Source organism: Nomascus leucogenys, chromosome 4, assembly GCF_006542625.1.
Source record: "Nomascus leucogenys isolate Asia chromosome 4, Asia_NLE_v1, whole genome shotgun sequence".
Classification (NCBI taxonomy): domain Eukaryota; kingdom Metazoa; phylum Chordata; class Mammalia; order Primates; family Hylobatidae; genus Nomascus; species Nomascus leucogenys.
This window is the reverse complement of record NC_044384.1, coordinates 114,563,784-114,589,793: the sequence shown is the minus strand read 5'-3', so window position 1 is coordinate 114,589,793 and position 26,010 is coordinate 114,563,784. Positions and strand designations below refer to the sequence as shown.

At 42.5% G+C, this 26,010-nt stretch overlaps 1 protein-coding gene across 2 annotated transcripts in view; it reads right to left on the bottom strand.

Annotated features, from left to right (window-relative positions):
- The window catches only part of TRANK1 (tetratricopeptide repeat and ankyrin repeat containing 1), a 124,602-nt gene that overhangs the window by 22,711 nt on the left and 75,881 nt on the right, over positions 1-26,010 (bottom strand). For both annotated transcript variants that reach the window (XR_004029793.1, XM_030812149.1), the window contains exons 10-17: positions 21,201-21,362; positions 17,791-18,045; positions 15,696-15,872; positions 12,149-15,028; positions 9,129-9,328; positions 8,704-8,841; positions 4,189-4,335; positions 3,235-3,391 (exon numbers count right to left, since the gene is read on the bottom strand). Coding sequence is in view for 1 of the 2 variants with exons in the window: in XM_030812149.1 (XP_030668009.1) it covers positions 3,235-3,391; positions 4,189-4,335; positions 8,704-8,841; positions 9,129-9,328; positions 12,149-15,028; positions 15,696-15,872; positions 17,791-18,045; positions 21,201-21,362 (4,116 nt within the window). In the remaining variant the exon portion in view is untranslated. The remainder of the gene's footprint in view (positions 1-3,234; positions 3,392-4,188; positions 4,336-8,703; positions 8,842-9,128; positions 9,329-12,148; positions 15,029-15,695; positions 15,873-17,790; positions 18,046-21,200; positions 21,363-26,010) is intronic.

Here is a 26,010-nt window from a genome sequence, read left to right as displayed (position 1 = left end):
GGCTGGCTGCAAACCAAGGAGAGAGATTTCAGAAGAAACCAACCCTGCCAACACCTTGATCTTGGACTTCTAGCCTTCAGAACTGTGAGAAAATACATCTCTGTTGTTTAGGGCATCTAGTCTGTAGTATTCTGTTATGGCAGTCAGAGCAGACTAACCTGTGTTGTCTTTCTAGTATTCATGTAAGATATATTTTAACTTAACAAACCACATTTGTGAGGTTATTGAAAGGAGGAGGAAGAGGGGAGAAAGGATGTGGTTTGGTTTTTAAGTTTTGGTCTACTTTCCTTTTCTATGGCTACAAATCAGAAGACAGAAATTAAAAATTCCTCCTTGAAAACCCAAAGTCAAGTGGCTCTTAGCAAGCTCCCAGCCAAGGGCTTCAGCAAGAAAAAAAGGTGACAAAATTTTACACTATTTCCAAATGTGCAAACTTTGCCCTCATCACAATAAGTAATCTGACACATTCCTATTGGTGGACAGAGACTATTGTCACCACCTGCTGTCCATCCCTTCTGTTATCCTCACTAGCCTGCTGGTGAATATTTCAGCACCGCGCCCCACCCCCACCCTGCCACCTGCATCCCCCAGAGTATCACTAGACAATGGGTGACAATCCCTGCAGGTTCTGAGCCACAGCTTCATGAAGCACACAAAATACAGTGAATACCAGGGTAATACTGGCAGACAAATCAGAGCTGAAGGAATCAGAGACACCTAGGCCAATGGATATCAACCGGGGAGTGAGGCAGACAGGCCAGATTTGTTTAGAAGGTGCAAAAACACATTAAGCATCACAGCCTGATCCCTCCCTGCTCGCCCTCTGCTGGTGCTGTGTAGCAGTACAGTGATGACTTCTCAGCATCTTGTTCTGACTCCATATGTGCTGCTATGAGTGCCCCCCTGTGACATTTAATTCCCACGGCAAAACCCCATCCACATTACCTCAGAATAGGGCCAGTGAACTCTGCAGATGCCACGTAAAAGAAACACAAATTGCATAATCACCATACTCAATCCAAACACAATGGGAACAGATGCTTTAGAAGACTTTACTATGTACAACTTAAAATTTGTAATTAAGACTGCACTTTTTCTTGCATTCTTAATGCTACCAAAACATAAAATAAATTGTAATCTGTTTTCATTTTGAATTTTTAAATTTAAAAAAGTCACTTAGCTTATATGACCTTTGGGTTTTTTTGTTTTTTTGTTTTTTGTTTTTTGTTTTTTTTAAGATGGAGTCTTGCTCTATTGCCCAGGCTGGAGTGCAGTGGCACAATCTTGGGTTAATGCGACCTCCGCCTCCCAGGTTCAAGCAATTCTCCTGCCTCAGTCTCCCAAGTAGTTGGGACTACAGGCACGCACCGCCACACCGGGCTAATTTTTGTATTTTTAGTAGAGATGGGGTTTCACCATGTTGGTCAGGCTGGTCTCGAACTCCTGACTTCAGTTGATCCGCCACCTTGGCCCCTCAAAGTGCTGGGATTACAGGCATGAGCCACCGCGCCCAGCCATATGATCTCTTATAGTGGATGCCAGAACATACTTGGGGAATAAAGGGGGATGAGCTGCAGGAAAGATTGAGAATGCCCATGCTAGGCCAATCCACTCATTTTCCTTTGGGAGAGAAGGTGGGACCTGAACAAGGTTATGTCATTACACAGGTAGAAAGTTTTTATGAGAAGCTATGTTTTGTTTTTTAACTCCTAGCCTTTGACTTTTACCATCGCAATAGTCAAGTCTTAGGATAAGAAATCTAATCCTAGTCGCCAGCCGTGCCATCAGTAATAATCAGAAATAGCCTCCCAACTGGCTGAGGAATGTTCAGGACAAACCTCTCTCCAGAAGCCAAACTCTGCTCCTTGCTCTACCCTTATAGAAATGAACAATGGCCTTGAGGAGATGACTTGACAACTAACCCTCAAGAAAGACAACAATTTTCTCCTTCATGAAGGGCTGATTATTTCTCTTCTCAGTTATCGTATCAGGAGAACTTCACTTCGTTAGGTAGCCTTTGTAAATTATGAAAAAAAAATACACAAAAAAAACCCCTGCAAATAGCACAGAGATAAGAAGGTGAAAAGTAAAAGGTGTCCATATCTACTCGACAACCCCATACCCACCAATCCTAGCACCAGAGGTAATCACTATAAACAGTTTTGCATCAGAAATAATAGGTGTATACATGAATTTATACGCATGCTATCTCTCCAAACTCTTGCTATTTAAACCCTTGTTACCCATAATCAGGAACTGAATACAGATAAGTTTTCTGATTAATTCCTTACTATCTGAACTATTGGTTCTTACTATCTGAACTAAGAGTTCTTACTGTCTGAACTCTTAGTTTCCTTGTTTTGTGAAACTCGGAAACCAAACAGATTCAGACAACCTGTTAACTCAGTAGCTGAACTCTCACAAACCCAGTTCTTGTTAAACAAACTCAGGAAATGAATTGGGTTTGATGGTTAAAGACACTTCAATAGGTATTTTTATATATACACAAACATACGTACACGTGCATAAACATTCTATTCTGATATATACTGATACGCATAAATGGTTTTTATATTTGCATAATATAAAGTTACTTATAAATTATATCATTCTACCCATATTGTTTTAAATTTTTCTTTCACCCAATATATCTTGAACATCTTTCCTTATCAGTAAATGACAATCCACATCCTATTTCTTTTTAATGGTTGCATAGTAGACCCCTGAAAGAAATAAATTTAGCCTTTCCCTCATTGGTGGACACTTAGATTGTTTTTAGTTTCTTGTAATTACAAACAGGGTTGTGATGAGCATATTTATGCAGGTATCTTTGAGATTTTGAACACAAATATCTCAGATATAGCCCTACAAGTGGAACTGTTGGGTCAAAGGTATGTACCATCTTTATTTTGATAGATACTGTTAATCAGCTGTACAAATACTCATAGCACTTTGTATTCTCCCAAAAGGGCCTATTTCCTCTAGCCCTGTCCATAATCCCCACTTTTAAAGGACAAATAAAAGATCTTCCCTGAAGGGGTTAACCTTCCCAATCCCATTACAGCTACACTTTCCCATGCACCTTGGCAAATGAGTAACAACTTCCATTTCTCAGAAGATTGTGGAAAAGAAAGAAAGCACTTTCAAAATACTACACCTTTTATTCCTGACCATAAGGACGGTTGAGAGAAACATGATTCCTCCAACAGTGAGAGTATTTTAACAGGATCTTACCTTTATTTTCATCTGTCTTTACAACTTGGACAAAATCTCTTCTAATGAAATATTTGAACGCAGGAGCCCGTTTCTCTCGGTTTTCATCAAAGATCCAGAGGTTGACCCGAGCCCGTGTGATGGCGGTGTACAGCTGCTTCAGCTCTCCGTTGAGGAGCTAAAGATAACATTGAGGACAAAGATGATGAGCCATTTGTCTGTAGCTACAATGTAACACACTTCAATGAGCTTACTCTGATTTTGGAAAAACACAAAAACTAAATTTTAGAGAAGCATAGCACAGCTGAGAACAGGATACCAGGAGCTCACTGTGGCCACAGCACAGGTAAGTGAGGCTCCAGTGAGGCTATGAGAAACTCCACCTCTTTCCCACCTAAGCAGGAAGTGAGCATGCCATCTGTATAGGATGACCTTTGAATCAGCCATAATTTTTTTTCCTGTTTTTGCTATAATTATTTTAAGAGTTAATTCTGAAGTAATTATAGACTCACTGAAAGTTACAGTGGAAGACTCACTGGAAGAGTACAGACAGACCCCGTGTACTCAGTTTATCCCAAAGATTACATCTTACACAATTGCTGTGATTTATTTTAAAAAATTAAACCAGTCATACACTTTTACTATAACTATCACTAGTACTGAATTACTCCAAACCTACCTTATGATTGCATCAAAATTTCTGAACAAAGCTGAGTTCCAGAGGTGAACTAGAAAGGACAACCCTCCTCCCTCCGTTTTCAGACAGTGTCCGCCCATCAAGCCCAGTTCTCTACTAAAAAAAAAACGGAATTTACCAATACTGAGATCCCTGCCCCCCCCTTTCTTATCCTCAATTCCCTGTTGTTGAGGAAAACCAGCTAAATGCAAGCTCCATTTTTCCTCTCATCTTCTCTTCCAAGCCTTTTTCACTACTTCCATGTCAAGTACATGTGTTGACAAATGGCAGAAATTCACCTTGTACATTTCTGGATTCACCATGAGAGATCGACCCTGAGAAGAGCTTGGTTTGTCCAGGGGTACTTCAACCAATGGCCGGTTTTCCTCTCTGGAGTCAGTTGATGTAGGTGTGAATGAGGAAATGATCTTCCATTCCTTATAAGCCTGAACAACAACAACAAAAAAGTGAAGACCAACAGAATATGCTTTTGAACTACGCATACAGCCTCCCTAAGCTTCATGGAAAATTAAGCCTCATCGGGGGACCAGGCCTTCAACCCCAACTTTGAGGAAGATCCATCCTGTGATCTTAGAGTGGATAGGAGGGAGATTAACTTGCACAAGCAGAGATCAGGGAAGTTGTGAAAATCCCCCATAACTAGACCAAGAAGCTAAGAAGCCAGGCACACATGACCACTTCCAGGGAAGAATGCTAAGGGCTCAGGGAGTTATTCTCATTGAAAGAATTTCTACAATCAGTATGGACAGGGGAATCCTCACCCCTTCTCAAAACATGGTTAAGAGATGCATATAGGGTCAGCCGTTAAGATACTTATGGCAGAATTTTCTATTTAAATGAGGATGAAGAAAATCCAGTGCTATGGTGTGCAAGGTAGACTCTGAGGTCAGACAGAACAAATTTGTATCTCAGTTCTTCCACTTATTAATTATGCAACCTTGAACATATTGTTTATTCTCCTGCTCTATAAAATGAGAATACTACTACTCAACTTTGTTGGGAAAATAAAAACAGATTATCAGTGTCAAATGTCTAGTACAATGTTTAATAGTCGATATTTTACCCATTTTTTTCCTTTACCCAAACCCCAAAACCAAAGTGACTACAAACACCAGGCATTGGTAAATTTTTTCTTTAAAGTGTCAAATAATAAATATTGTTATGATTGCGGGTCACATGATCTCTCTTTGCAACTACTCAACTCTGTTATTTTGGTGCTAAACCAGCCACAGTCAACAAGTAAATGAATGAGTGTGTCATGTTCCAACAAAACTTTATTTGGGAACACTGAATCAAATTTAATATAATTTTTATATGCCATAAAATATTATTCTCCTTTGGGTTTTTTTTTCTGGCCATCTAAAAATGTGAAAACCCTTCTTGGCCCACAGGCCATAAAAAACCTCCAGTATTCTGGATTTGGCCAACAGGCTGTAGTTTACAGACCCCAGTAAAACTGAAGTGCCCAGATTACATGCAGAATTTAGAATTCGGAATTCTTAAGAAACTTCATATTTCATACTTTCCTATGTCTTATGAGAGTAGCTCTCCTAGCCTTTACTTTTCTTTTTATAAAATGGTGCTACTTGCCATCTATGTAACTTTTAAAGCACGCTGAAAAGGTGAAGTGGATAGAGTTTATTACCTGCCTTAAGTTACTCTATCACTTAAACTATGTAAACAAGGTTAAATGCCTTAAACACTGTCTATTAAATAGGAATGGTTATGCTACTAATCGATTATAGTACTAATCACCATGTTTGGAAATCATGAAATCACTTAAGTAGTTGGAAGGTTTAAAACAATCTTCAGGACATATTTGTGACTGTCCTCTTTGTGAAGCTATGCAGACAACAAAATTGTTTACCAAGGAAAGTAGGCAGAAGACACAAGTGCTTGACATTTGAGAGGATCCTCCTGGCAGGTAGCATGAGATACAGACTGGCTAATATTGAAAGGGCTAGGGAAGAACAATGTATTTTAAAACAGCTGTAAGAGAAGCAAAAGCTGCTCAGATGGCACATGAATGGCCTGTTTCATGAATCAAACACATATTTTATTTCCCAGGTGGGGCCTTTTAGGAGTGCGCTTGTGTACTTGCAGCAAGGATACAGGCCTACAGCATTTGGGGGAATAAAAGCAGGAAAATTTAAAGTCTTCCAGTTTCTTCTCTTGGTACCATCAGTTGTGAAGGAAAAGGCTTAAATTTTACTAGCAAGCCTACCTTTGAGGGGTCTATTCTCTAGGTCAATTAGACAACCCATAAAGGTTGTAGTTTTCACAGTCCCTCCTGTCCCACTGCCATGAGTATGAAAGAAAGGAGGTCCCACTGGGGCAAGGTATAAATGGCAGTTACCCTTCTAAGTCCCCACAGAAGGATAGCTTGAGGGTGACTGGAAGAATGACTTCCTCTCCCCCAAAAAGAAGGTAACATCCTACAAAAAGCTTTGGGGTAGCCGTTCTGTGGTCCCTTTCACATCTCAAGAGACGGCTCTGGTGACCATGTGGTTCAACAGGTAACAATAAACCCTCCAGAGAGAAGAGTCACAAACCAGGCCAACAAGCACCATACCCCTCAACCCACCCACATATAAGCCCAGATAACAGCTGCTTCAAAGAGAGAGCTTGCCTGAAATATAAATGAGATGGAAGAAGAGGTCAAGGAGAGAGAGGAGCTCTCCACAGTTCCCCAAGTTCAAATAGCAATCACTGTTCAGCAGCCTTCAGTTACCTTGAAAGAAACCCCATGTAAGCAGCCAGACCACAGGAGGCTGGGGATATATGGGACCTGTCTTTCTTCTCCTTTTATGAAAGCATTTCCTCTCATCTGCTGACTGACTTCCTTTGGCCTGGAGGTTGTGAATGATAAACTGAGAGTGTGCTTTGGGCCAGGGAATACACGGTCACATTAATACTGGGAAGAACCCCAACCAAAGTATTTTCCAAAGTCTTACTGTGTACACAGGATGAAGTGGATGTTTACAAAAGATTCCGTTTGGGATTGTTTTAATTTCAGGCAACTCCCTGAGCCATTGGTGGGAGCCCCGGGTCAAGATACCTGAGCCTTCGCCACTTCCAGGATCAAGGTAAGACACATAACTGGATTTTTCTTTCACAAATAGAGCCAACCACAATTTACAGATCCTTAAGTCCAGAGCTCCTTGAGCTTCTTACTCGCACAAGCATACAACTGGTACTTAATAAAGAACAGAAACAACAAAGTCTTACCCTTCCTCTTTTAGGAGAGCCTCAGTCCAACCATGACCGATGGATGTATCATTAGAAAAAAAAGTTAGTCCTCAGAGGTAAAAATGGTTCCAGGGTTAATGAGTGTGCATCTGATTTTATTAGCAAAATTTAATAGGAAAGGAATGTACATAAGGAATAGCAATGATACACTAATTGTGGAAGGTTCTGGAATTCAATTCGCATGCGAGACTTTAAAAGGAAGGAAAATGGAAAGAGATTTAGAACTCAAAGCATCTGAGTTCATCTCCAGGCTCTGCCATCTACATTATGACTATGAGAAATGTACTAATCTCAGTGACCTTCTGCTTTATCTACAGATAAAGGTGGCTCATTCTTATAATCTCAGCACTTTGGGAGGCCAAGGCGGGAAGATCACTTAAGGCCAGGAGTTTGAGACCAGCCTGGGCAACACAGCAAGACCATATCGCTATAAAAATAAAAATAAATTTTAAAAAATAGAATGAGAGTAATGAAAATACATATAACCTCAGAGGGTTGGTGGAGTGAGACAATGACTTCAAAAAGTACTCTGTAAACTGCAAAGCACCTACCTCAATATTGTAATAGCTGTGCTATTAAGGCAAAATAACATTTAAAAAATGATGAGAAAAAAAGGAAGGACTCCACCTAAAGGGTCAGTTCTGGGGCAGATTTTTAAAGTGTTAAAGCCAACAGTGCTCTTGACTTGGGTATAACATAGCCCCTTCAAGCATGCATCATGTGCAAAGGAAGTCTGCAACAAGGACTGGGACACAGCCAGCTAAGTCCCCAAAGAAGACCCCACAGTACAGTCAGCAGCCAGCCTGAGTCTCCCCCAAAAGATAGTGGGAAAAAGAAAACAGTGGCTAGAAAACCCAGGACAATGGCCATGAGTTGGTGGCTCTACCCATATTGAACTAAGCTTGGGGAGAAAAACCCACAAGGACTCAGGAGCCAAGTGAAAGCAGTGGACCAATACAGAGGTCACTGGGGGTCAATGTGGGGACTCTTTGGCTACCATCATCCGCATGGGCTGCAAGCAGTGGTAGTGAAGCCATGCTAGAGGGGTCTCCCATGCAAGGAAGCTGTTCTTGTACCCCACATTACCTGATCCAGAGGGCAGGAACCAAGCCTCATTTGTCTTCCTGGAATTGTCTCTATCTATGAACTGACCTTACCCAGTTCTGTCATCACAGGGTGGATATTGCTAACCTTGGCTTCATCTGTAAGGCTCTCCTTAGAGCTTGCTCCAACTTGGGCATCCCTGGGAGCCAAGGATAACAGTGGCTAATGAGAACTGGACACTGGAACTTGGGTACTAGAGAGCCAAAGAAGAGCAGGGCACAGGGGGAACCAGCCCACGACACACTGTGAAACAACCCACACCTAATGTCAAAACCCACATCTAAACACACACAACCTCATACTGAATGAATGATGCTCCAGAACACAAACAGGAGCCTGTGATAAAGTCTCTTACCCTCAGCTCCAAATTCTCTTCCCCAGAGTGAAGTTCAGCTCATACATAAATATTCATTGTGTGAAAAGAATTAGGTGTGACATACCTCAGAATCAGTAAAGAAGTTGTAAAGGAGGACATCATCAAATTCTAAGCCTTTTGCTTCATAAATTGTTAGCACAAGTGCTAACCCCAGCTCTTCTGGAATTTTCTCCTTTGCTGTTTCATTGGCCACAAGGATTACCTGAAGAAAAACAAAAGAACATCAAATTCTACAGAGAAAACCCCAGTAAGCCTCAGTCTATTTCTATGGAAGATAGGTAATGTTTTTAAAGAGAAATGGCCGCATAAACATGGTCAGGCAGGCCAGGGGAAAGATTGAAACACTTGGTCACTCAGCCATCTCTGGAACTCACCCACTGTGGGACAGGGAATATTTTTAATGCTACCTCGTGGTATAATTTAGCTTCTCAAACTTTTTCAGTTGCAAACTGTCTTTTATTTCAAAACATAAAATCCCAAGCACCTCACCTGGTGGGCTCCAAATTCAATGGGCTGAGTTTTCCTTTTATTCCCTCGTAGCAAAATTGCCAAGTCGCTTACACTACAAGACTCCAGAACAGTTGGCTTGGGACCATCAAAGAGGCCAGAATCCCTTGGAAGACGATCAAAAGATTCTGGGAAATAGAACTGAAGTAAGTCCACCACTCCAGATGCCAGATTGAGGATTCCTGGAATGAAACAGAAAACCCAAGTTGGATAATTAACAACATGGCTGAGTTTTTTGGTTATTTGGGGTGGGGGACATGTTTTTCCTGAGAAGCAGATTTGGCCCCTACAGTGTGTATAATTGCAAGCCTGTTTTCAGTTCCCATTTGATTACCACCACAGCCCTGAGCTCTCCGGGTGCAGTGGATGAGAAGGCAGAGATATGTTGCTGTGCTCAGAGAGTTTTGTAGGATTTCATTACCAACCTATATTCATATTAGAGAAAATTACCTCACAAAGAAGAGTCAAGGCAAAAATGTAATATAAACAATGAGACCTCAGGAGGCTGAGGCAGGAGAATTGCTTGAACCCAGGAAGTGGAGGTTGCAGTGAGCCAAGATCACACCACAGCACACTCCAGCATGGGTGACAGAGCGAGACTCCGTCTCAATTAAAAAAAAAAAAAAAACAATGAGAGCTGTTAGAATGCTCTCATAAGGGGCTGGTATTGACTTTGGTAAGAAAACCAGAATTACCTTGTCCTCTCCCATTGGTGCTTACAGAGTCAGAAGCAACATTACCATGGTAAAAACAGTGCTGCATGTGAGCTAAGGACAGCAACCAAGGCCTCCATCACCCTTTTCCCCCAGGTTTATACCCAGTTGAGAGAGGATTACACTAAGAAAAAATGTCAGAGCAGGAGAGAGGATTTTCCAAAGAGATTTATTCGTGGGTCCCATTTCTTCTCTAATATCTGAAGTGACATTAATAGTGACATTGACTTAATGCCTATCATACAGCAGGCACCTTCAAAAAAGTCATCCCATTTAATCCTCACAACAACAAATCCTCACAACAATGCAGTGAGACAGATGAGACAATTGCACTTTTACAAACAGGAACTCTGAGGTCTGAGAAGCTAATAAATATCTCCAAGTGATAGGATTTGAACACAGACCTTCCTGGGTGTCTCCACTATTCTTAGAGGCCATGTGCCCTTTGCTAACACCAGATAGAATACAATGGTCTAGGTAGAACATCATGAAATGGGCATATGTATCCCCATTGCTATTACCAAATAGTGAAGGGAAAATGTGACTATCCAATACTATTGTTATTGAAAGTATACCGTCTAAAGCAATAAGCCTAAGTGGAAACCGCTGAATCTAAGCAAATAAGTTTCTACTGTGGTTCCCTTCCCATTAGGAGTTAGCAGGGGCCAAAGATATATCTACATTAACAGGAGAATCAGAAAAGGGCACAAAAGTTGCATGGGAATCCACTTAAATGGCCTTCTAGGGAACTAGACAACTAATTTTTGATGTAACCATACTCAAAGAATAAAAGATGGTTCAACCATAGAAAGGAATAAGGTGCTGATACATACTATACACGGATAAACCTTGAAGACATTAAACTGAGTGAAAGAAACCAGACACAAAAGGCCATGTATTATATGATTCCACCCATATGAAATGTCCACAATAGGTAGATCTGTAGAAACAGAAAGATGAGTTGTTACCGTGGAGTGGGAAGAAGGACACAATGAGTAGTAACTGCTATGGTTATGGGTTTTGAGGGGTTTTTAATTTCTGAAAATGTTCTAGAATTAGATGATGGTGATAGTTGCACAATCTTGTGAATACATTAAAAACCACTAAACTGAACATTTCAAATGGGTGCCTTTTATGCTATGTGAACCTCAATGAATGCACCAGAACTCCACATTATCAACATGCAAAATTCTCAACAACAGGCCGGGCACGAGGTCTCACGCCTGTAATCCCCGCACTTTGGGAGGCTGAGGTAGGTGGATCACCTGAGGTCAGGAGTTCAAGACCAGCCTGACAAACATAGCGAAACCCCATCTCTACTAAAAATACAAAATTAGCTGGGCATGGTGGCAGGCGCCTGTAGTCCCAGCTACTCGGGAGGCTGAGGCAGGAGAATTGCTTGAACCCAGGAGGTGGAAGTTGCAGTGAGCCAAGGTCACACCACTGCACTCCAACCTGAGTGACAGAGCAAGACTCTATCTCAAAAAAAACAAAAAAAAAAAAAGAAAGAAAGAAATCTCAACAACATAACATTAGGCAAAAATACCCAGTTACAGAAAGATATGTCCAATTACAGTTTTTAAACATGTAAAGCAATACTCCATATTGTTCACAGATATTTGTCAGCCAAAGGAGATAAATTTGTTAGTATCTATAAACCATAAAGGAAATATTCCAGCATTGGTACCCTGTTATTTAAACTTGTGTGCCTTAGTTTCTCCTTTGAAAAATGGGTCTGATGCTTACCTCGCAGTGGTGTTATGAAGATTAAGCACTATACGTAAACTGTTTAGCATTGTGCCTGGCACAGAAAGAGGGAAAAACTAAGACACAAATTAAAAGCACCCAAGTGTGTGTTAACTCCCACTGCCTACCACCCTCCCTTTTTTTTTTTTTCTTCTCTTTGGGAGAAAACCTGCTTCAAGGATTAATGACTTGTAACTGGTATGTTACTTTATACAGAATGAGCAGGTACTTCCCAAGTGCTTTAATGAAAGTTCTCAAACAGTTTAAATGTTCCCCTGAAATGTATTCATGTTATGGCAAACTCCTTGAAATATAATTACTTAAAGGTCAGTTGCCACCCAACCACAGCTTAAATTATCAACTTAAGGAACAGTGGCCAAAATCATGCTATCTCTTGTCCATGAGTGTTTTTACCAACAAATTCAAAAATACCACCCTTACTTCAGCTGTAAAAACCTAACAAGAGCTAGTCTGCAGTTTCAAAGGCAGCCCAAAGTCTGTGTCTAAGCACCCCCGGTAGGCAAGCCCAAGGCCTGGACTTACCTGAGTGGGACCTGTAATTCTGGTACAGCTGGTGGATCCTCTTGGGCTTCCGGACAGCACACTGCTTGTCTATGGTGTTTCTGCTGGCGTAGTGGAACAGAGAGCGCAGATCGCTAAAGCGGAATGCCACGCCCTTCATGATGCTCTGGGCCGTGTCCCCCGTGAGGAACATAGCGTTGGGGTCATTGATGCATTTCATCAGCAGCGCCAGCTCGGCCTGGGTAAAGTCTTGAATCTCATCACCATAGAACTCGTGGATGGACCATGGGAGCACCCTGAGCTTCGACAGCCTCCGGGATATGTTGTACAGAACATCCTCTTCATCAAAATAACCTTTCTGGGACCTGATTTGCTGATACAGACAGAAGAGGCTGTAGATCTCACTCCGGTCTTCCTTGAAATTGGGGCACCGTTTCCTCCCTAATTTCTTATATACTTCTTCAGTGAGTCTCCCATGGGGACAGCTGAGGGCCTCAAAAGAACCCTTTAGAAAAGATTTTATTTCTTTCCAAATCAGTGCGGGGTTGTAGGCGGTCCTCCCTTTGGTCATTTTGGGCCATATTTCATTTTTGAACACCTCAAACGTCACATACACCCGGGGGTCACTGTCACCTGTACGCATTTCTACAGCTTTATCCTCCTCACTGTAGTCCCCATCCATCTCAGCCTCCTCCTCATCCTCCTGCCAACTGGGGATGGTTGACTCTTCCTGTGCGGACCATCCTATGATGGTTCTTTTCAAGCTTCCATCTTCGTTTCTCAGAAAAAATGGTTTGGGCAGAGAAGCATCAAGCAGAAGCAGCAGCTGCTTGGAAGTGACAAACAGAGGAAAGTTCTCGTCCCTCAGGTCCTGGAGTTTGTGAATGTTGGGGTCCAGTGGTTTGTAATGACTAGTGGCCTTGGTGGACTTGGAAAGCTCAATGAAATTCCTTTGTACCTCCTGGCACAGCACATGGTTCTTGGTCACAAAGATCTGATGTAAATGCTCCAGCTGGTGGGGATGTTCTGGTGCACATACTTCTGCAGCCTGGCCGTCCCCTGCTGGCTCCACACCGGCTCCTCCTGCGCAGGCTTCGTACTCCTGCTCATCTATGCTTTCTACTGTTTCCACTTCAATAGAATCTTCCTCTTCCTCATCCTCTTCCTCCTCCTCTTCCTCCCCAACTGGACCCTCTTTTCCGGGTTCCACTTCCAACCTTCTCTTCAGCCAGACCTGTTTGGCCAGCAACGGGCTTCCTGCCTGCTCAGCTTTTTCCCAGTAAACATGGAATTTCTTCCACAATCTGTACAAGCAGCAGGTTGTCTTCCCAGTGCCACTTCGCCCAATAAGGATGATGGGCTCCAGTGGCCTGGGATTGAGGTCGATCACCGCGTACTCAAGCTCGCCCACCCGGAAGGGGTACTCCACTGTGGCTGTCGTGTCATTGAGGATGTTAAAGGCCATGTTGGTGCTGAAGCTGTGGAACTTCATGATGTTATATTCTGTCTCCACTGCACTGGCTGGGGGAAAGTACTCAGGATTGACATGCTCCCTGCCCTTCTCGGCCTCCGTGTCCTCCACATAGCAGCGAGGTATACGCTTTTGAATTTTCATGTTAGCTGACACTTGGCCTTTATTGATACCCTTCAGCTTCTTCCGCAGGACACAGGACAAGCCCCGGTTGTAGGCATTGCAGATGGCCTTGATGGAATCAGCCAGTTTGCAGTGATCTAAGACGATGTCCCAAATCCGGATGATTTCCGTGTAGATCCGCCCTGATTTCTCCATTGCACACGTGTTCTGCTCCGTGGCAATGATCTTCTCAGGGTTCTCACTGCATCGAGGGGAGAAGTCAATGGCGAGCTCCCAGAGCATCCGGGCTCCTTTGTCCAGTTTAGCTTCGAAGAGCTGGATGCTTCCTTTCAGGTGCTTCAGTCGCTTCTGCAGGCCCTGGGTCCACTCGCCATTTCCCAGCTGCTGAATGGCAAGGATGATTTTCTTCTTGATGACTTTGGTCATTACCTTACTAGACAGCTTCTTCAGCATTTCTGAAGTGCACTCGATCTCCCAGGTCATGTTATCAAAGTCCTGGAGGCAGGCCTCAATCTCCTGTGTGCTCCAGTCATCCTGATCGTCATTGCCCTCCTTCCCTCTGTTATCATCAGGCACAAGCTGCAATGCCCCAAGGCCCACCTGAGCATGTCCTTCCGCCACCTCACTACAGTCAGGGGCCCCTGCACCCAGGGTCGGCTGGAGCTCATCTTTCTTTCCTTCCTTGACAGCTCCTGCCTCCAGAGGCTCAGAGCTCTGAAGACAGTCCTCTGGGAGAGACGGAGCGACTTCAACCTGCTGAATCAAAACTGTGATGTCCTGCATAAGGTAGTCTCTCAGAGAGCAGGGCCTGAGAGCTCCAGGCTCCTTCCTGGTCACCCGGGTACCTGGGAGAGTCTCCCAGCTGTCAGGGACTGCACTTCCTTCAGGCAGCGTTCTGGCAGTGGCACCACATGGCACTGACTTGAATGAACCCTGGGACTTGAGCTGAGACGTGTGACCAGGGGCAGTGGACCTTGAGAGCTTCCCCAGGTGGGCAGCAGAGTCCTGCCGGCTCCTCCTCCTGTTCTCCATCAGAGCTTTGTTCCAGGCCAAGAGCAGAGAGTCGTTCTTCTTAATCCGGTGCCGTGCATCTTTGCCCTCTTTGTTCTTCAGATTGAAGTTGATGTCAAACTTCACCAGCAGGTCTAACAGCTTCTTCATGCGCTTTAGCATGCCCTTCTGGAAGAGGATGTGCATCAGCGTGTTCCCATTGCTGTCCTGGACATTGGGGTTGAGGTAGTCAAATTCGGTGGGGTTGGACCAAAACAGATCCAACAGATGGTTGAGAAAGCTAAAACCAATGTCAGCTGAAAGACACAAACAAAACCCTGTGAGAACTGAGCCACTCTTCTCAGGGGACAGCAGACCCTGGGGTCTGAGAGTGATGCCAGCCAGGGGCATCTCAGAATGCTGAACTCCCTCAAAAATCTGAAATCCATTAAAGAACTCAGTGGTTCTCAAGCAATGGTGATTTACTCCCCAAGGGACATTTGGTAATGTATAGAGACATTTTTTATTGTCACAACCAGGGGAGTGTCACTGGCAGCTAGTAGGTGGAGGCCAGAGATGCTGCTAAATATCCTACAATGCACAGGACAATGCCTTACAACAAAGAATTATCCAGCCCAAATGTCATGGTAGTTCCTGAAATGACCATATAAGATTCTAGCAAGATCTTTCATATGCAGACCCTTGAAAATGATATAAATAAATGGAAAGTATTTTTCAGCTACCAACAGCCAACTCTGGAACTTAAGAATCCTCCATCAACCCACCCTGACCATTCACCATGGTGGTCACTTCTTCCCATTATGCTACAAGTGAGAGGCCAGGTGACATGGGCAGGCCTGGCCAAGAAATGGGCCTTTTTCAGATCACTGGTTTACACAAAAGGAAAGACCAGAAAACATAGCATCAGTTCTAATATCCAGCTTCCTCCTCAAGGAAACGGCTGCTTAAAAAACAAGGGCTTACCTTTGATCTCTAGAAAGATGTGGAGTGCTGCATGCAAAGGAGTATCACCTTCCGTGAGAGAAATAGCACGGGGGTCTGCGCCCTTGGTCAAGAGAAGGAAAGCCAACTCGAAGTCCTCATGTTTCAGGCATGTGACAAGTGGCCTCTCCTGGCTCTCCTGAAGACCATCAGGCAAGGCTGGGAGAGGACAGAAGGGAAGGGCAATGTGAGCAGGCACAGCCTGGCTCGCCTGATGAGAGAAGGACCCCTTCAGTTATTCAGTTGCAAGGGAAGAGCTAATGTTTACCTAACTTCCAAGATCCTCCTACCAGCACCCATTCTGGGAGGCAAAGGCTTCTGCCAGTAGCCACAAGGTGAAAGCCCAGCTCCTTCAAGCCCCTGTCTGGGGGCCTCACCCCCGCCTCCTCTCCAGCTCCCCACCACAGGAGCATAGTTCCCACCATTCCCACTGTCCTGGCATGAGGACAGGGCATGAGAACTGAAACCCTAACACCCGCCTAACATCATTCCTGACACAGTCAGTGTGAGGACACTTTCTATATCCCTTGCTTTTTTTTTTTTTATACTTTAAGTTCTGGGATACATGTGCAGAACGTGCAGGTTACATAGGTATACACGTGTCATGGTGGTTTGCTGCACCCATCAACCTGTCACCTACATTAGGTATTTCCCCTAATGCTATCCCTCCCCTAACCCCCAACCCCCTGACAGGCCCTGGTATGTGATGTGCCTTCCCTATGTCCATGTGTTTTCATTGTTCAACTGCCACTTATGAGTGAGAACATGCCACATCCCTTGCTTCTACTGAGCTCCTATTCTCAACTGCCATCTTCCCTGACATCTGTCCACCCGAGAACACCTTCTTTTTAGCTCAGTCCACACAGCTCCTCTGCATCAAAGTTCCCCAACATCCACCAGAAGGCAGACCCACCCACTATAGATCTGCAGTCTCCTCCACACACTTCCAGCAGCTGCACACTCACCTCTGTGGGCTTGGTTCCTAGCACCTGATCCTGAGATGTGCTCTATAAGTGCTTGCTGAATCAAGGAATAAAACAGGAATTCCATGACAGCTGTGGTTTCCAGGGAAAGAAAGTAACACTCCACTTAAGGAAGGAGTTTAAAAAAATAAATTATAGAAGCCACCCCACCTACCTCCTGAAAGCTGTGGATGGAGCCAACACCTAAAGGCTCTGCAAGGTGTGTAGCACTTTGAGGGCTAAGGATCAATGTGCTATTGATAACACACAATGTCTTATGTGTCACTGTTATATCTTACATATTATGTGTTATTGATAACACATAATGTTTTTTCTCATGAAAGACAATTCCTCATACAGCACGAAGCAAGCAGAGAACTACATAGCCAAGGTACTCTTCTAAAAGCCTGCACACATTAACTTATTTAATATCCAAAACAACCCTATGAAAGGGGGCCTATTTATTCCCATTTTACCAGTGAGGAGATGAAGGCATAAATGGCATGTCCAATGCCACACAGTTAGTAGTGGCATTAGTGGAGGTGTGAGGGACAGAGGTAGGAGGAGGTTGGTGTTTCTAAATCAGCTTGGAAATAAAAGCCAATTCAGCAAGATGTCTGCACACTCCAGACACACACCCAGCCATGCGCGATAGTTCTCATTAAAGCAGCAGATGCTTCCACCCACCAATTACTTGACCGTTTCTTTAAAAACAAGCATCTTGAATCCCAATCCGTTGATCAGAAAAGAATGTCACAGGAGTAGACAAGGATCCACACAGTATATCCACTGCAAGTCAAAGTCTAGCCAGAGGTCAGGAGGAAATGACTGCTGTAGGCTAAACCAGAGCCAAGGACCCTTCACACACCTGATGTTTCCCATACAAAAGAGAAAGGTAGTAACTGGAATGCACAAAAATGCGGAGTTCCTCAAGGGCAACTCACTTACAGGGCAGTAACCTCCATCACTGTTTCAAAACAAGAATATACAGGGTAGGCAATGAGGATGAACTTCATGGTGCCTCCAAAAGCAAAGGAAAGGCAGGCAGTGGCCTGGACTCCATCATGTGGAGAATGTGGACAAGTCTCCAACGCTTAGCATCCAGTCACTCTCACCTCCACTGTCTATCAGGCAGCCCAGAAGCTGTTTCTTCCGCTGGTCCCAGGTGCTGAGATGGGGGATGATGGTACAGATGTCGAGGTCTGAGAAGTTGCAGTCTTTGATAAGGCAATCCCCAAGCGGTGGCTCTCCACTTACTTTGCGGGTCAGCAACAGAAGCACCTCAGGCCATTTCTGTTTTTCCAATAAGAATTTGAAAACGGTGGTGGCACAGTCTTGATTAATATCACAGACCAGGTCAGGAGGAATTTCTTTAAAAATAAGAGTAAGACACATTCCAAAAACGTTCATATGATTTCTCTTCTTTCCCCAGTCACAACCCAACATCCATATATAATTAACATGGATTATATAAACAAGTAATTAATTATTTGGGGCATTTTGCTTAACCACTCGTGAACATCAATGTAATGACCTTGAGACTTCATGGGAAGATTAGAAATACCCTATGAAGAGTACAGACCCTGGCCCAGGAGACAGAAGTATGATGACTGTGTCTTAATGCAGAATACTTGAATTCAGAGTATTCTGCTGAGATCAGAAGGGCAAAAGCCTGACTTGAATTTTGCATGATATTAAGAGTGTCCTTTCCTAATAAATACTGAAATACAGAGAGATACTACAGAACAATTAAAAAGTCAAGAGCTGTAAGGTAACCATGAGAGGATGGTTTATCCCTTAATTCTTGATTTTTAATCATGATAAATAAATGTTTCCATCTGATCTTTGATGTCTAAAGACAGGATAAAAATTATCCCACTCCATACTGCTGGTGAATCTTAAGAGTAGAAAACTTTTTTTTTTTTTTTTGAGATGGAGTCTCACTCTGTCGCCCAGGCTGGAATATAGTGGCACAATCTCGGCTCACTGCAAGCTCCACCTCCTGGGTTCACGCCATTCTCCTGCCTCAGCCTCCCAAGCAGCTGGGACTACAGGCGCCCGCCACAACACCCAGCTACTTTTTTGTATTTTTAGTAGAGACAGGGTTTCACCGTGTTAGCCAGGATGGTCTCGATCTCCTGACCTCGTGATCTGCCCACTTCAGTCTCCCAAAGTGCTGAGATTACAGGCATGAGCCACTGTGCCCGGCCAAGAGTAGAAAACATTTTAAACAGATCTTCAGCAAGTAGATGGTCAGATTTAGCAAATAAAAACATAGGATGCCAATTAAATTTGAATTTTAGATGAACAACAAATAAATTTTTGTATAAGTATATATATGCAATATTTAGGGACATATTTATACTAAAAAATTATTCATTGCTTATCTGAAATTTAAATTCAACAGGGAATTCTGTATTTTGTCTGGCAACCCTACCACTAAGGAAGCAGGGAGGAAGAGCAGAAGGGGAGAAAAATCAAGGATTACCTAAATAAGAGCAACTTGATTTGCATTTGCTAGTTTTTGCTTCCCATCTTTTTCCAAGTTTTCTTAAAATGAATATTCATTTTAATATTTAAAATGTTCATTTTAAAATAAGAAGAAATTAAATATAGGCTAGTCTATCATCTTATTTTAACAGGAATCAGAATAAAAGCGTAAAAGGCAAACTATTTAAATAGGCATTTGCAATTTTTGTCCCCCGGAATCTATTCATTCATCAGCTGGTAACAGCCCTCTCCCACCTTCTGGCACTCTCCGTTGACGTATGGATGAGATAGGGTAGCATGTGATTTGGACCTAAGCCAATCAAGAATCTCCATCCTTCTGATCACATTTAGCTACAGAGGTATACATCGTGATCCAAAGTGAAGCCTAGGACATTTGTTTGAACCACTGAAAGAGAGAAACAGATGGGTCCACAAGTCCAGAAATGTGGGACAAGTTAGAGATTAGAGACCTCAATGTCATCTCCACAGAGAGTCTGAGATGGAAGCCAACTAGCAGAGAGCTCAGTTGAAAGATGGGAGACAACGGGTCGTGGTGACATTGGTGAGCTCCCTGAAGCCAGCTGTACTTAAAGTCAGCCTGGCACTTTTATTAGGAGAATCAAAAAAAGTTACCTTTTTGCCAATTTTTAGCCCATTCGAGTCTGTCATTTTCAATAGGAAGAGCTATAAATAGCCTACCCTATGGCCAGTTAAGGATACAAAGAGGAAAAAAAAGGAAAAGTGAAGACAGAAAAAAGTAAAAAAGGTTGGGTGGATTAGAGACCCACTCAGCTCTGGAAGACAGTTGAGGGAGAGACTTTCAAGAAAGGTACGAAGAGTAAGGAATAAGAGGAAAGGGGAAAGTAACCAAGACAAAGCGAGAGAAAGAAGAGCCCACACCAACACTCACAATACCCTACAGAGAAAAAAAGGAGGCACAGGAACATAGGCCATAAGACACAAAGGACATTAGAGAAGCAGCGTTCCCATGGAATGGGCTTTTATGAGATTTTTATCAAATACCACTAAATAAGGTTTTATTTTCACAACACTAAGTATAAATGAGGACAGTCCTCATGGGCCACAGATCAAATGACATTAAGTCCAAAAACCAAAGGCTCCCTAGATGTGGTTTGTACAGAATGTCTACATCTAATAGATCCCATACAAAGTGGCCCCATCCTAGAGTGTGTGTAACAGGTATGCTGGTTATCTTTGACTCACTGATACCTAAGAAAGAAAGGCTGACAACCTAGCCTCATCTCAACCCATCCTAACAGCTAACGAGTACTAGCATTTTATGTGCAGGACATGAGACTAAGTGTTCTATATCCATTATCTCACGAGGTTAGTTCCCTAGCCAAGGCAAGGGGATGAAGAAACTGAAGCTTAAAGAGGTTAATTAATTGGCCTAAGGTCACAGATCTGGTATGTTGGTAACAAGACTTGAATGCTAAACTCCAAGCCTCAAATACTATCATCTGCTGCATACCCTGAGTATTTTAGGTTTCTCTGGCCATGCCTTCTTGCACTCTTTGTAAAATGGAGACATCCCAGCCTTATGAAGGGTCCATTTTAAAAATATTAAATTTTACCTACTTAGAATTTCTAGAATCTTCCCAAATTATTTAAATTTTTGTCATCTAAAGTTCTTTTCAGGAAGTTTCCTGATTTCCCCATAATGAAAAAGAAGAGCATTTAATTCTACAATAACTTTATACTCCAACATTAGCCAGTATCTACAGAAGAGAGAAATATCTACAGTATTTTTTAAATGACTGTATATGCAAAGAGTAATTCCAGAAGGACACATAACAAGCTAGTAACAGGTTGTTTCTGGGGATGGGATTTAGGGGTTGAAGTTCAGGGGTATGCAATGGATTTTACACCAAAGAATGCTCTGTGCTGTCTGAATGTTTTACATGTAGATACATTATCTTTATTTTTTAAAATTAATTTCTGAACAGATATTAGAAAAGAATTTTAATGAACATAAACCATTTTTAACATAATTGAACATTGTGGAAAAAATTACCTTGCAGAGTAGAAAGGAGGCGCAAGAACCTCTGAACTACTTCCTGCTTCAGAAAGTTTTTATGCAATAACCGGTTTCCTGAGTTCATATACTTCACCAGCTGCTCCAAGACCTTCCTGAAAATGTCGTTTTCACTAGTGGGTCCATCACCATTGCTGAATCCTACAAAACAGCACCAGGTAATGCTTCTGAATACAGAAATTGCAGCTGTTACAGATTGCAAAAATAACCACACTTCTTCAACCCTCCACATACTCACATGCTGTGCAGTGTGACTTTGCCGCTCCTCCCATCAAGAAGTGGAGCCTCTTTCCCCTCCACCCTCCCCTGATTCTGGACTAGCTTCATGACTTGCTATGACAAATAGAATGCAGTCGATGTGATTTTTGTGCCAGTTCTGAGCCTGGGCCTCAAGAAGCCTTCTATACTTCTGCTGACTCTCTTGAGGCTCTGGCCTTCATCATGTGAACAAGTCAGGCTAGCCTACTGAGAGATAAGAGACAACCTAGAACAGGAAGGAATCGGCCTAGTTGTCCAAACTGAGACCCTATAGATGTGAAAGAAACCAGCCAACATCAGCAAAGACTGCAGACACTTGAGTAAGTTCAATTAAGGCCGTAAGAACAGCCCAGACTAAATTGCTGACCTGTAGGATCAGGAGCTAAATAAATGCTTGTTGGTTTTGAGGGTTTTTTGTTTTTTTGGTTTTTTTTTTTTTTTTTTTTTGAGACGGAGTCTCACTCTATTGCACAGGCTGGAGTGCAGTGGCGTGATCTCCACTCACTGCAACCTCTGCTGCCAAGGTTCAAGCAATTCTCCTGCCTCTGCCTCCCGAGTAGCTGGGATTACAGGCACCTGCCACCGTGCCCGGCTAATTTTTGAAATTTTAGTAGAGACGGGGTTTCACCATATTGGCCAGGCTGCTCTTGAACTCCTGACCTCATAATCCACTCGCCTCGGCCTCCCAAAGTGCTGGGATTACAGGCGTGAGCCATCACACCCAGGATGCTTGTTGTTTTAAGCCACGAAATTTGGGGTATTTTGTTATGCAGTAATAGATAACTGATATAACAATTCAGGGAGTGACAGCAGAAAGATGGCTTAGCACGACGGCAACATCCAACTACATGTCAGCCACCCAAACTTTTATGTCTTATTTGCAAGTGGAAAAGGCCAAGTAAGGAGCCATCCCTCTGGCCAAGGAAGGGAAGACAATATCTTTTTCATTCAACGTATTTGATAAAGTAGTCATGATGAGAAAACACCCACTGGCTGGGTGCGGTGGCTCACTCCTGTAATCCCAGCACTTTGGGAGGCTGAAACAGGTGGATTGCTTGAGCTCAGGAGTTCAAGACCAGCCTGAGCAACATGGCAAAACCCAGTCTCTACAAAACATATATATGTACACACACGTATATATATATAGACATATTCATATATACAAATAAAATACAAAAATTAGCCAGGTCTAATGGCACATGCCTGTGGTCCCAACTACTCAGGAGGCTGAGGCAGGAGGATTGCTTGAGCCCAGGAGGTTGAGGCTGCAATGAGTAATGATTACACCACTGCACTCCAGCCTGGGCAACAGAGAAAGACCCTGTCTCAAAAGAAAAAAGAGAGAGAGAGAAGGAGAGAGACAGAGAGAGAAAGAAAGAGAGAGAGAGAGAGAGAGAGAAAGAAAGAAAGAAAGGAAGGAAAGAAAGAGAGAGAGAGAGAGAGAGAGAGAAAGAAAGAAAGAAAGAAAGAAAGAAAGAAAGAAAGAAAGAGGAAGAAAGAAGTCACTGATGAAGTGTTGGAAAAAAATGACAAATTTTTTTTATTAGGTATCAAAAAATATTGTTAATTAAAATGGAATCTTACAGAACAGATAAGGGAGCAGAACTGGACATTTATTTTCACACCAAGTGAAAAGAGCCTGGCCCAGAGTAGCACTATCATGGTTGTGAAGAGATGAATGAATGTTCAATGTCATGTTCTACCAGAGTGGGAATACTTTAAAAGAGACAGGCTATTTGAAAATAGGAAAAAAATTAAAAGCATGCTTCATTCAGGTTCCCTGGCAGCAGACACTAGATTTGTGCGCAAGTAGTTTATTAAGGAGGAAGACCAGTAGGGGAGTGGAGGAAGCAGAATAAGGGTGAGAGGGGAAGCCAAACCCAGGTGTGCACTCAGGCAAAGTCCCACAGAGGGTGGTCTCAGCCTGATCCCACAGGAAGGCTCTGGAGTGTGAGTCACACTTCAGAGTGGTCCCTGTGCAAGGCAAAGGAAATGGGCTTTCATATTCTCGCATCTATCAGTCACTAGCTACAGGCTGCCTTTGGACAATATAAATTCCCAGACATTTCTGGTTTAAAAAGAGGCATGAGCAAAACAGCCACTATAAGCCCAAAGACACTCCCTTGAAAACAAGCCTTGGGTGCTGACTTTTCAAACTGCACACACACCAATGTCAGGGGGTACCCAGAAATGGTGAAAGGGATCCAGGGGAATCCAGACAGTGCTCTCCAACATCTGCCACACCTTCTGACACACATCTAAATCACATTTCAATAAATCAAGCCAGAACACCAGAAACATACACATATCCACTTCCGGGGCAAACACTCATTGCCCACTCTAATCAAGAGACGTTCAGGTGCCAGGCAGAAGGAAGATCCACTATAGCATCATCCTCCAGAAAACAGAAAATGATAATCATTTGGCAAAGAAAGACCCACATCACCTTAGCTGGAAGCTCACTGAGATAGAAATTGTATGTAGTAAAGCAGTATCTGGCTAGCATCCCTGGACTTTGCCCTCCCATCTTCATCCTAAAATACCTATGAAGACACACAAAAAATGATGAAAACTCACAGTACAAAAAAAAAAAAAAATAGGACCTTTGGCAAAAGAGAAACTTCCTTCACTATCAGGCTGATGGAAACTTGCTGCTTGTCTGCCTGATAATATCTTCGCAAAAACATCATTCTTCCCCCAGGAAAGTAAGTTTAGTAAAAAACTCACATGAAAATGAACAGAAACATACTAAGCTCAACAAAAGACACAATTAGATGCAGCTGCATAATAAATACATGATTACATGGTTCAGACTTGTTAAGAAGGCAGTTATAGATGAGCAAAAGATTCAAACATCAGGAAAGAAATCAGAGAATGATACAGATGGAAAGTTGCTAAATACTGACAAATGGTATCCCTTGGTAGGAGGGCTGTGGGTGACTTGTTTACTTCACTGATCTTTTCTGATTTTGTTTCTAAATTTCCTATAAGCTTAAAGAGTCAAAAGAAACATCAAGAAACAAAGTTGCTTATGCATTATAATCAAGAGTTTTTTAAAAGATGACTATGTAAGTACTGAACAATAAAAGACTGAATAAAAATATGCTAACATGTAATTACAATAAATTTGCTTTTATATAAAACTATACTTTTACAAATTTTCAACAATGATCACATTTAGCAAATACAGCAGGTCCTCAAATAACATTCCTTTCAACAGGGTTTCATTATAACATCGATGAGAAAACAAATTGGGTCCCCACCGGGGACACTGTGTGGAGTTTGCACGTTCTTCCCATCTTTGCATGGATTTTCTCTAAGTACTCAGGTTTCCTCCCACACCCCAAAGATGTGCACGATAGGTGAACTGGCACGTCTCAATTGTCCCAGTCTGAGTGAGTGTGGATGTGTGTGAGTGAGCCCTGCAATTGAATGGAATCCTGTGGAGGGCTGGCTCCCACTTGGCTCCCTGAGCTGCCAGAATAAACTGGCCACCTTCAACACTGAACTGGAATAACTGGGTAAATAATTATCTTACTTGTTTTTATTAATCTTTCTTAAATGTATATATAGCTCACATTTATTTCCATGTTTAATATTAGATCTTTATTTAGAAGTTTGTTGATGTTGTGACTAAAACTATGCCTTAGGAACTTAACTCTTGTTCGTTATCAATTAACCTATGGTAAAACTGGTTTCGTTATACATCATTTTGCTTAAAGTCAGTTTCCAACAACCTGTTAATACTGTTAAGTGATGACTTACCGTGTATCTATGCAGATTTGAAATTAAAAATTAAAAAGCTCTTCTGAAGTTTCATCCATAGTCAAAAGTAATAGAAAATAGAAATAAATTATTTCAAAAGGAGATTTCATTTTTGCCCAAAATCTTTTTATAAGGTTTAAAAAGCAAAAGTGTTAGGTTTTATTACATACATTTTTATCAATTTAAATTTACATTCTCATCGCATTTTATAAAAGAAAATATAAATATATAACTAAAAATGCATGGAATAAGACTAAATGACCAAATCACAAACACATTAATTTTTTTCTGGCAGGTACGATTACAGATAATCAATAGTTTCTTTTCTACATTTCATAAATTTGCTAAATATATAAAAAGATTGGTTTTATTAAAAGGAAGAAGTGTGACAGACATCCTTTAAGTCAATACCCCATGCCTGCATTAACTGAAAACAGGCACTGTCCTGGTGCTGAGCACAGCAGAAAGCAGCTGGCTCCCCACTGGAGGACCAGAGAGACAAGGTTTCAGAGGCCTGATGTAAGCTGACTCGAAAAGGCCAAGACTAGTAAAGCAGAGAGAAGATCACAAACAACTGTGAGAAAAACGAAGGCTCCAATCTTGCGGCTCTTGTTCCTAAGGAAAGGGCTGAGCTGCAACAGCAGGTAGAGCAAGTGGACATGCTGCCATCTGGTGGTGGCTATGAAAACTGGATAAAGACCGTTCTGTAATCTTGACTATTGAGGACTAAAGCCTTGCTCCTCAAAGTGGTCCCTGGCTTGCCCTG